This window comes from Marmota marmota, unplaced genomic scaffold (assembly GCF_001458135.2).
Source record: "Marmota marmota marmota unplaced genomic scaffold, marMar, whole genome shotgun sequence".
Classification (NCBI taxonomy): Eukaryota; Metazoa; Chordata; class Mammalia; order Rodentia; family Sciuridae; genus Marmota; species Marmota marmota.
Window position 1 is genome coordinate 14,943,291 of NW_025999998.1, and position 12,680 is coordinate 14,955,970.

The 12,680-nt window shown below is 36.6% G+C and overlaps 1 protein-coding gene across 2 annotated transcripts in view; it reads right to left on the reverse strand.

Moving 5' to 3' along the window:
* Aldh1a1 (aldehyde dehydrogenase 1 family member A1) overlaps positions 1-12,680 on the reverse strand; it is an 87,317-nt gene that overhangs the window by 41,707 nt on the left and 32,930 nt on the right. The window contains exon 3 of one of the 2 annotated variants that reach the window (XM_015492931.2): positions 7,427-7,506. The exons of the other annotated variant lie outside the window; for it this stretch is intronic. Within the exon in view, the coding sequence (XP_015348417.2) occupies positions 7,427-7,506 (80 nt within the window). The remainder of the gene's footprint in view (positions 1-7,426; positions 7,507-12,680) is intronic. 2 annotated transcript variants of the gene reach the window in all.

The window sequence follows — 12,680 nt, forward strand, 5'->3', positions numbered from 1 at the left end:
TTCTTTCATTTTTATTTTATATTATAGCCTGATTTCTGTAATCTGAATACATACATTTTTTTTTCTGATTGTTTAAAAAAGCCATTCAGTCTTTTCAGTTTTGTCAGGGGAAAAGAAAAGATACTGCAGCATTTAGTTTGAGCCATACTGTCAGCCTGCCCTAAAAGTAATAAAAGTACTTACCGGCAAGTTCTGTGTATCATATATATCCTGTAGAAGCACTAGAAAGTTCTGTGCATACTTCATATTTAACAGTTTCAACACTCAATAATACCAGTGCTTGCACAGAACCTTCTCACTTCTAAATAAAATACCAAATACAGAGCACAATTCAGTTGTTTCTTATTTGTATTCCTTTGACTTCTAAAAAAAAGTCGAGGAGATCAATGGAAAGAGCCTGATAATGACTTAGGACAGAGGAAGTCTCAGTCAAAGCAAAGTTTTGAGAGTGGTGGTATCTGAGCAAATTTGCAGGGAGCAAATTCCTTTAACAATTGTAACATTATAATAAAACAGGTAGAGATATTGAGATACCAGAAAAACAAATATCAGCAATACTTTACATCCCTTCCAAGCCAGGCTGCTAAGTTTGTGGGAACTTTTGATATACATTCATGCACACACAGACACTCAAAACATAGTAGCCATGAAATCCAGGCTTGTGCAAATACAGTAGTACCCATTGTCTGTAGGGAAATGGGTACTACTGTATTTGCACAAACCTGGCAAGATCTTCTGTGAATATTTGAAGTCACTGGTAGTATCAAATTCAATATATGCCATATTTATTCCTATACACACATATCTATGGTAAAGTTCAATTTATAAATTAAGCCAAGTAAGAGATTAAAAATAATAAAATGGAATAATTATAACAATATACAGCAATAAAAGTTATGTGAATATGGGATCTTGCTCTGAAAATACTTTTTTGTTTTCCATACCAGGGATTGAACCTAGGGGCACTTAACCACTCAGCCACATCTTTGACCCTTTTTTATATTTTATTTGGAGATAGAGACTTGCTAAGTTGCTTAGGGTCCCTCTAAATTGCTGATGTTGGCTTCAAACTCACCATCCTCTTACCTCAGCCTCCTCAGCCACTGGGATTATAGGTGTGTGCTACCATGCCTAGCTGAAAATATCTTATTATACATTTCACTTATTCACTGAAAGTGAACACTTTATGACTTTTCTTTTGTATATACAAATTGCCAGCATCACTATATATGCACTTTGGGACCATTATTAAGTGAAAATAGTGTTACCTGAACACAAGCATTATGAGATGACATAGTGGATTTCATAATTTAGATGGCTCCTAAGGGACTAACGAGGGGTTAGTGTACACAGTGTGGATATCCAGGACAAATGAATAATTCACTTCCCAGGTGGGACACAGTAGGATGTTGCAAGATTTTTTTTTTTTACTTTGAAGAGTATACAATTGAAAATTTATGAATTGTTTATTTTTGGTATTTCCTACTTAATATTTTCTGACTGAGGTTGACTACAGGTAATCAAAACTACACAAAGTAAAAAGAGGGACCACTATCTTTTCTTTCCTGATTTGTTTGTTAGATTTTAGTTAGATATTTAATTATGAAACAATCATTGCTCAAGTTCTTTTGAACATGGTTGTGTGTTGCCACTTATATCGCATCAACCTGTAACATATCCCCTGACCACAATCATGAATAGTGATGGTCATGAAAACCGAAAACCCCTCCTCCACCATCTGACACCAGATCAGTGCTGTGTAGCAAACACATCTCCATGCTATCTGTCTGCATTCACATGAGGGGTTGTTCCTTCTGATGTTGTTGTTTTTGTTTTGACCTGTATTACAGATGACCTGTGACATTTCATTTCTGAGGTACTATCTCAAAATTAGCTTGCTCTTCAAATGAATTAGTTCTCATAACATTTGTGAGTGCTTCTCACCCAACTCTCTCATTCCAGCTGGTATGTAGTGAAAAATTCCGTAGGTGAAATCCATCTTTAAAAAGTTATGTGATTTATGAGGCTTCCTAATTCTCTTCAGACAGGCTGATTACTCTAATATTCAGGGGGGGAATTATTTAAAACAGTATGGGAGAATAAATATTATGTCAACATAAAAGGAGTCATGAACACTTGCAGTACTGAGAGTCATTCTGAAATGGGGATAATGCCCTATCTTCGGATATGTGCTATCTACTTTAGGATTTCTATTGATTAGGTTTTCTTGAGTGAGATTGGAGTACTACTGTCTTTACTAGTTAAGTAATATGTGGAAAAGCATCAAATCTGAAATGACAGCACTCAGAATGCAGTACCTTCTTATATTTGCACCTTAGGATCTAGGTGACCTTGAGCAAATCCATCATGCTGTCTGAGCTGTAAAATGGAACCCTGATAACATCTTTGCTAACTCCTTCCATGGGTTAATTCTGAGCCTAAATTAAGATAAATAGATGGAAGCAGTTTTGAATTGTGACAGTAATATAATTATAAATTTCACCAACATTGGGGACTGAGCAATTAAGACTTTTAGGAATCCTCTTGGGAAGGAGAGGCCAAGAAAAGATCAAATGGTAAATATTGGCATTTTTCACAAACCACTTAGTTCTCACAGCCACTTTCCAAGGGACCCATTTTTATTCCCAGTTCACAGACTGGGAAACTGAAGCGCAAGCAGATTAGAAGTTTGGCCAAGGTCACATTATTTACTAAGTATGAAAGCTCAAAATTGAAGCGAGGCTGACCTTGTTAAACCGGTACACCTTACAACCATTTGGCTATTCATTCAACTACTTACAAGCCTTAAGCAAACAAAATATTACTTCAGTAAGAAGTTATATATATTCTCAAGTCAGCCAGGAGTGTTAGAAATACACACCTGTATTTCCAAGGTTTTCTAGTTCATATCCAGTAATTTAGCAAGGTTCTAAGCAACTTAGTGAAACTCTAAGCAACTTAGTGAGGTCCTGTCTCAAATCAATAATAAAAAGGACTGGGTAAGGAAAAAAAAAGAAAGAAAGAAAATGCCGGGCATAGTGGAGCATGCCTGTAATTCCAGCAACTTGGGAGACTGAGGCAGGAAGTTCATGAGTTCAAACCCAGCCTTAGCAACTTAGAGAGGCCCTATGCAACTCTGCAAGACCATCTCTAATAAGAATAGATTTTTAAAGAAAGGGCTGGGGATGTGGCTCAGTGGTCAAGCTCCCTTGCATTCAATGCCTGGTACCAAAAAAAAAAAAAAATGTTTCTTAAGTGAAAGTAGTGCTACTACTGCACAATCAGCATTGTGTTGAACATAAGCCTAGTCTAGTCCTATTTTAAGTACTCTTCAGAGATTTCTCTACAAAAACACCATCAGTCAATCTGACCCCAGTCTACATCTTAGTCTAATCTCACATATTCTTTTCCTTATTTAGACATATATGTGACCTGAATTTGTCTGTTGTGGACATTTAAAAAAGAGATAATGTGGGGAAAAACATAATCTGTTCTAGTTGTGCCTACACACAGTCTTCACAGATTAATGATTCTCTCCTATCAAAAATATTTTTATACAGAAAGTTTAAACCAACCAGAGATCCAGAAAAACAATTGCCTTTTCTAACCAAAATGTAATCCATAGGTGCTGAAGAAATGGAGTTCACACAGAGATCATGCTCCTGTGTCAAAGTCCTCTGCCTCACAGCTTCTCTCAAACCAACCCCCACCTTTTCATTCAAAGCAGAAAATATTTTTCCTTTCAATTGTCCCTATAGTTCTCTTAATTTTCTAATTTGGTGGCAAATGTCCTCTTGCTAGCCTGGGAACAGCTGAGCAGCAGCTGGAGAGTCTCAATGTCATGCATCCTCCAGTAGTCAGGAATGGGCAATTGAAGGTCAGAATTAAAATGGACAAAACATTGCAATTCCACCTCCCCAAATAGTGGTGTTGGCCTCAGACAAGTCACTAGTTGGTGTAAGGCCTCAGTCTGCCAGTCTTCTCAGCTTTGTCACTCACCAGCTGTGTAGCTTTAGGGAAGTTACTTAGCCACTCTGTTCTTTAGTTCCCTCAGGTTTAGAAAGGATATAGTAGTCTCTTCATAGGGTTGTTAGTGATGGAGTCAATAAAATTATTGCGTAGAACTAAAACAGTCAGTGGCAGAGTAAACCCAAGGTATTTTTGCCATGATTTTTTCTGTGTGTATATATGTGTATAAAATGTCATGAACTAATGAAAGAAAATTTCACACATGAACAAACTATTGTTCAATGAGCTAAATTTAATAATCAAGTTAAACATATTGGAGTTTGAATCCAATTTGAGAAAGCTTGTCTTCTTGAATTTCCCATTTGTGTTTTCTTTTTTTTTTTTTTTTTAAGGTAAAAACAGTATTGTGAAAGGAGAATGGAAAACCGAGTTACCAAATCCCGTAAGAGAAAAGTCTTGATCCCTGAAATCCAGGATAAAGCCTAGGAACTTCGCTCCATTGCAATCTTTGTCAGGTGGGACATGACTGTGCAAGACAAAGTGACAGGAAAACGAGGGAAGAAAATGAGCCCAGAAGAGCACCTGTGGGAAGCCATCCAGGAAAGGTCAGGTGAGAGAGAAATTTCTGGAAAAACTGGGAGGAATTCGGAAAAATAAATGTAACTAGGACACTTAGTCTTAATCACTTCCCATGGGCCAGTGAATTCATTTGATATTGTCACCCACCCACCGTAGGAAAGAGGTACCTGGATAATCCCCATTTTATTTGTAAGGAAATGAGGCTGAGAGAGGTATGTTGTTTGCCCAATGATCATATAACTTTCAAAGAAGCTCTTTATGTAAAGCCTCCGTTCAAGGGATGGGTTGGCAGACGTAGGATTCACTTACAATTGGAAGGGGGAATAATAAGGGCAGGGATGAGATCCAAGTTCATGTGGATTTATGGTGTTATTGAGGTTTTTAAATTTCCAAAAGCTTTTGAATCATCTTTGAAAATATTTCTTCAACTCTAATCTCTGTTCCATCTACTCCAACAAAGAAATAATCTGACTGTACTAAAAAATAAGTCACTAAAAGATATGCATCAATGAGTTCTTTTGTTTGGATGAAAAGCAGCCTTAAGCTTAAGCATATGTAGCTCTTCTACTGAAGCTATAGATGTACAGGTACAGAGATCTATAAGCATATGGATATATAAATTTTGTTGTTGTTGTTATTCATCCCTTCTGGTCCCTTCTCTCTCCTTTGCCCCAATAACCTATATACTTCTAGCAATAATGAAGAAAGACATTAAAATTATAGAGAAAAACAATACAGAAGTTTAGGGGCTGGTTGGAGAAGCTCATTCCACAGACACCTTATAAAACCCTTGCTTTCTTGGTTTGTAATGGAGAAAATTATTCCCTAACCACCATTCACCCAACTCCTCTTGCAAGTGCAAATCCAATACAATTCTGCAGTGGGACACAGTAAAAAGAAAACGCAAAAGCATTTGAAAAAGCTCACCCATTTAGATTTAATTACATACATAACTGGTGTCCTTCCAAGTCTGAAAACGTTGTAACCCATAAGTCAAATAATAAAATGCCCTCTGAGCAGACTAGATTCATATAGAACATGCATGAGAAATTAAAATTCACCGAATTGCTTCATATATTTGCACCCAGAGAAGCACTAAACATGGAGCAAATGCCTGTTCTTTGAATCTTGTCTTCTTTTTTGAACACTTAGGTCAGTCATTTTCCCTCGAAGGGTGTTCTTATGCAATGACTTTGAAGGGAAGAGATTTAAATCTTAAAAATATCTTTCTGTGTTAAAGGATCACTAGTTCTGTGCTTGTGTATTAGATTTTTAAGGAATAACTTATTTGTCTAGTACTGTTACTTACAAGCCTAATTGATAACTGCAAAATGAAGCTTAATTCAGTAGAAAGCTTATTTCATGTTAGAGCTAAATACACACAGGAAGATTTACAAAGTCAAATTCAATAAAGGGTGAGGGAGCATCCACACTACTAACATATTTTCTGGTATACTTTTATAGAAAAATATATCTTTCTAACAATTGCAGTGATATAATCTAAACTGCCGATAATTTTGATCTTCACAACATGTATTTTTAAAAGCACCTAGTTTGAATTGAGATTTCTGTGAATGACAAACCTGGAAGAAGAAAGTCAAGAGTCTTGTGATCTTCTGGACCTACCTTGGCCAAAGGTAAATTGTCAGAGATTATGGACTCACCAAATTTTTTGTGTTCCCATTTGCAATAAAATTAAATGGAAAAGTATGTTCCCTCTAATAAACTCTTGTGAAATAATGCTTTCATGTACTTCATAGCTGCAAGTCAACCCTGTTAAAGGCATAGGCTCATTTCTGCTGACATTTTCCTAAGGAAAAGAGCCAATCATCTGAGCAGCTTCCTCATTTGCTGTGCTTATGAAAATGAAAATGCAACAGACCTCAGGACTGCAAAACCATCCACAGTCACGAGTAAAGAGTCAATATGTAATAGTAGGGCTCCATCAAGTTTAAGGCTTTTGGTTTTTTGCTGGTTAATTCACAAAGCAAAATGACTATCCTCTGAGTTGCAATAGTTCGTTTCGTACCTGACTTTCTACATCAGACCATAAAGCTAACTCTAAGTGATTTTGGTTAGACTGCTTTGTTTGTTTGTTTCTTTGTTTGGAGGCCTAGGATCTGACAGGGAAGTTGGCTTGTAACTGTGAAATAGGCAAAGTTCAGAGTTACTCTCAGAACAACTTCAGCAGGATCCATTTCCTAGTTCTCTGTGGCTGTGGATTTTGAAGTCTGGGTCTGGCTCCTGCTCTTGTTTCTCTAAATATTTATCAGTTAACAATGACACATCTGCTCCAATAACAACAAACTTGGTTGGAGAAATAAATAAGCATGCTTTCTTTCCCCAAATATGTAAAATAATACAAGTCCATTTGAAGGTTTTTGAAACAGTTTTTAGCCAATTATCAGAATTAAGTTCTCTGATTTAACACTCATTTTATTAAACATATAGAAAAGTTATATTATTAGAGCATGCTGTGTTTCTCCTTTAAAAATATATTTCCCACTTGTTTGACTCCTTTTAGTAAATTCATTTAGTGAATATCTGCCTTCTTTATTACACATGCCAGCTGTTCTAAAGTTAATAGAACTGCTTACTAAAGTCCACTGAATTCTGGTGCAAGAACCTTTCATACAACAGAGAATTCCTTTCACTTGGAAAGATTTTAAGAAATGAAATTTTGAAAAGTTGTCCGATCTGATTTAGAATCCACCATTTGATCAGGGCACTAAACCCAGACCTGCATTTGGCAAGCCTTTTATTCTTGTATTTGCAAAAGGCTCTTGAACATAAGTTTACTTAAATTGACCTTTTATGCTTTAAATACATGTACTTTTTACAGACCCGAGGCAAAGCAGCACATACAAGTCGTACTAACCTTAGTATATTGAATCTTCAAATTGGTGAGTGGGACAGGTAACTCTGGCACTGCTGAGGACAACATTTCTGGTTCGGCTCCTGGAACACAGGTGACAGGCTCAGCAATTTGGTTCTGATAGAGCACTTGGCTTTATTTGTTCCTTTTTATCTGCACGGGGCTAAGGTTTATTTGCATATTGGGATACGATTGGATGAACAGACTGGGAGCAAAAAAGAAAGGACACTACTTATTTGTAACACCTAGGGCAGGAAGCCTTCGACTTTAGACTTAAATCCTTAAGAAACCAGCAGTCCAGCACCAAAGTTGCATCTGGAGACAGTGCACTATTTGCAGATGAATTAATTTACAAAGCCGAAACCTGTGATAAGGGTTTGCGGTGCAGCTGCTCTGGCCACTAAAGCCAGTTATTATTTTTTTTGGCTTTTGGTGCTTTTTATGCTACTATGTAACTTTCCGTTCCTTTGACAGACTGGGAATCAGAGAATTTGAGAATTCTCAAATTGAAAAAATGTCTCTAAAAGGGCACTTATTCTCAGGAGAAGCTGGGAAAAAGAGGACCCTAACCAGGTACCTTCAGGACAAGGCTGTCAGCACCCCATCTCCCAGAAATCAGAGTGCTTTGGGGAAAGAAAACCCTCTGTCTAGACCCTACCCTAACCTGACTTTTAAAAGAAAAATCAATCAGGTATATTTTCAGTGCCTCATAGGAGGGTAAGTAGATCTCAGAATTTCTGTGATTTCAGAAAAGTCAGCAGGACCTTTAGAGAATTCAGAGGACACTGTCATACGCAACCACCACAATTAGCAATATAGCAGTACCATCTGCAAAACTTCATGTAAAACTTAAGTGACCTAACTGAGTTGACAATACAGGTCTGTAGTCCCAGCCACTCGGGAGGCTGAGTCAGAAGGACCACAAGTCCAAGGGCAGCTTGAACAACTTACAAAGACCTGCCTCAAAATTTTTTTAAAAATGGGGATGAGAGGTGGTGCTGTGGATGTAGCTTAGTGGTACAGCACCCCTCGTTCAATCCCCAGTACCACAAAAATAAATGAATGAATAAATAAATAAATAATGAAACTAAGGTAAACTCTGGTTTTAGGTGTTTATATCAAGCAATCATTGCTACATGCGATTGATAAAGAAAGAATTTAAGCAGTACTCCCAAATAGTTTAAGTTCTTAGTGTTTCAAGCTGGGAACTTTCAAAAAGTACAATTTTTAACTGCAGGACTCCCATTTTAAGTACAATGCTTTATTGTACTGAAGCTTCAGAAAAAAAAGTTAAAATAAGAACAAGATAAAATTCTTTGGATGCTCTGATTATTAAGAATTTATAACAACCGTTTCTTTCTAGTGAAATTGCCTACTCCCCTGAATATGAGATTTAGATAAGGAAATTAAGTTATTAATTAGTTTTTCCAAACCTGGAGCCTTAGTTTCTCTCCATCCTCATTTGTTATCCCCATTTTACAGACAGAGGGAGGATAATTACCTTGATTATGGTCACAGATATAATAAGTACAGGCCAAAATTTCGTTTCAGGCCAGTCTGACTCCAAAACTAGAGCTCTTATTTCTACCGTATTTCACCAAATAATCGTCACCACCATATTAACCTATGTTCACGAGTATTCCAGGCATCAGAATCTTGTACAAAAGACAGTTTAGTAATAAATAATTTTTAAAAGTAACACCAGCATAAGTTTTTAAAAAGCTTCACACAATGGTCATCATCTACTTTTTTGGCAAAGAAATTTTTCAAAATTAGCATAAAATGTGACAATTATGCAGTGAAATATGGTATTTCTTCTCCCTCCCCTCTTCTCTGTAAGAGGGCTCCCAGAGAGGTTCCAGAATGAGCTGGTTTGGTTCTCCAGGTGAATGTCACCCTCTCAGACACCTAGTCTTTATTCATCTAAGGCAGGACTTGGCAAACTTCTGTAAAGAAGTATTTTCAGCTCTTTGGGCCATTTTCTATTGTAACTTACTTGGCTCGAAAGACACTATAGATAATAAGTCATAAGTGTAGGTGTTTTTAAATAAATTTTATTTGTAAAAACAAGAGATGGAACAGTTTGGGGAATCAGCAGGTCCCTAGATTCTGAGGCAATACCATTCTGAAGTCATTGTCTACCTTGCTCATCTTGCTTAAAGACCACATAGAAATTTCTGTGTTCTTTTCAACATTTCTCTCTCAATTCCCCTCCCCACCCATTTTTTTAAGTTAAATTGTTTTGTCTTTCATAAATGTGTTTTGAATTAAATGCACAATTACACAACAGCTGTTACATAATATGCAGAGTGGTACTCCGCCAAGCCCAAACAGCTGTGTTTTGCCACTTTCTTCTGCTCCCAGTTCACAGTTGTTTGTGGATTCAAACACTGGTTTATTTGATGTCCAGGCAGTGAAAGCACAGAGCTTCATGACACACTTGGCGTGTCATCTCATTCTTTGGATGAGCACATCCTTGATTGTACTTGGTTGGGTAGTTACATAAGAAAGGTCTAAGTCAGAAGTTACTGAAGGGAGGTAGAAGCCCCAGCTTTGGAGACAGGTTACCATACCTGCCCACTTAATTTCAACACATATTTACTAAGCATCATTTATTCATCAGACATTCTTCAACCTTAAACTCACTTAAAGAGCAAATCTTTCCTGCTCACAAACTACAATGTCTGAGATCTGTATTTCTGTCTTATGGAATACCAGAGCTTATTTTGTACAAGAGTATATTCCTGGGAATGATTATATGGGTGAAAGATTTTTTCTTCTCTTTCCTTTCCTTATAGAGGGAAAAATGGCTTTGGTGAGAACAAAGTAGCCACAGAGGCACATTTTAAGGCTGGTCCCAGGGCTTTGTATTTTATTGTGTGCTAGGTAGAGAGGGGTTGGTACTTCAACTTGGCATTCTCAACAAAGGACATTAATCTTTTCTTTCATAGGGACAAGCTAATTCTCTCTCTCTCTCTCTCTCTCTCTCTCTCTCTCTCTCTCACACACACACACACACACACACAGATAAATAAGTAATATAGGGTAATAGTTTATTCATTTTTTTGCATGTGACTTTTTCCAACTCTTTGTGAATGCTGCCATTATACCAAAAACAAAAACAAAAAGACCATGACTTCCCAATGAAACCACTGAACCCACTCTCTCATTTACAGGAAGCCTCTCCTGAACTCCTTTTAGACCTCTTTTAGACAAGATGGAAGGATCCTAATCTCCTACCCACTTGAGTAACCAAAATTTTTGAAAATGCAAATATGTTGACAAACCTTAAGTGGATAGTAAAACAAAATATACCTTCTACAATGGACTGAATGTTTGCATTTCCTCAAAATGCATATGCTGAAATCTAGGATGATGGTATTAGGAAGTGGGGCCTTTGGGATGTAATTAAGTCATGAGGTAAAGCCCTCATGAATGGAATTAGCAACCTTTTAGAAGAGGCCCTACAAAAGTCTCCTGCCAATTTTTGCCATGTGAAGACCCAAGAAGTGCAACCCAAGGAGGCCTTCACAGAACCTGACCCTGCTAGCGCTCTGATGTTGGGCTTCTAGCCCCCAGAACTGTGAGAAATAAATTTCTGCTGTTTCTAAGCCATCTAGTCTCTGGATATTTTTGTTATAGCAGCCTGAAAGGACTAAGACAGCTTCTTTGCATTTTTGAATTTCAAAATCCTTGATTGAAGCTGACTTTCTCTTGCTCAGCCATGTGCCCCATTCCTGGGCTCCTTACCTTAAGCATGGGTGATGTGGTCAGCCTTTGGTTAATTTGACAATAGATCTATCCCTATATTATTTGATGACTGTAATTTTATCAAATATCACATTGTTCTTAGTCCTATTTGGGTTTTAATACTGACTCTTGGGTTTTAATATTTTGGAAAAACTAGATTTTGTTTGTGGAGAGAAAATCTGCTTGACTAGCAAGTTGATGTTAAAAAAGGGAATTTGAGTAAGTGAACATATGGGTTGGTGGGCTCCTGTTCATCTGCCGTTCTCTCTACTTAGCAAAATTTTCTCACCTCTGATTTCTTCTGCTCCTCAGATATCCTATCATTGTTTTTCTCTTCATCCCATGTTACTGAGGGTAGATGCCTTTTACCTTATATAATCAGGAAACTCACAGATTAATAAAGTCTCTAAAAGAAACAGCAGATTACATCTTCCATACAATGATTGTTTTAGTTTAAGTAGGTTTTGCTAAACCTTATAAACCAAGGCTATCTCTTGAAACAGGGTGTGCTCAGAATTTGAGATAATCTTGCATAAATAGCAATTAGTGTTTTTTTTTTCTGCAGTTTTCTCTTTGTTTCCTTAAAGTAGAGGGAGAGATTAAAGACACTAAAAACATGAATGTGGCTATTTGAATGTAGACTATTTTAAGATTTTAGTAATTTTCTCATTTTTTTACAGTTGTCTTGTGCACAGATTATGCAACATATTTATCAATTTGACCATTGAATGTTTGCATTCAGTGGTTTTCATAAAAAACTTCCCTTTACCCCAATAAATCAATAAATAACACTAATTTAATTATGTAATTCAAATAGTAGTTCAAATGAATAGCCAGCTTCTAGAGCAAAGAGATTTAACTATTGTTCCCTACATGGAGCATTCACAGACATGAGTGGCAATTATAATTTTTGCTTTTTATTTATTTTTTGTTTATTTAAAATTTGCTTTTTGAATCAAATATGCTGTCTATAGAAAATTGCAAGATCATTAAGTACAAAACTCAATAGTTATATATATGTATATATGTATATATGTATATTAAAAACACTTTAATATATTAACATATATTTTAGTGTGTGTATATGTGTGTGTGTGTATAGACACACACATTCACACACTAAGTAAGTGTTGTACCACTGATCTATATCTCCATCCTTGTATTATTTTGTTAATTACAAGCAGTTTACAAACTCATATGTTGTGTATATGGATGCCAAGAGATTGTGTTTCTCACTTTGTATCTGACCAAAGTCTGCAACTTGACTTTGACCCCAACCTTATCCTTTGGAAAGCTAAATATATTACTGAACGAAGCCATTTTGCCTACCACACAGTATGCCAATCACTGATACAGAAAGTTTTGCAAGATAAAAAAGTTTATTTGCAGGGCAGCCAGGTGTGGCGGGGTAGACCCAAGCCTCAAATTTATCTCACCAAGAACAGGATTTGGGGCTATTTATGGAAAAAAGGGGCAGGTGATTTAAGGTATGGGTATAGGTAATCGA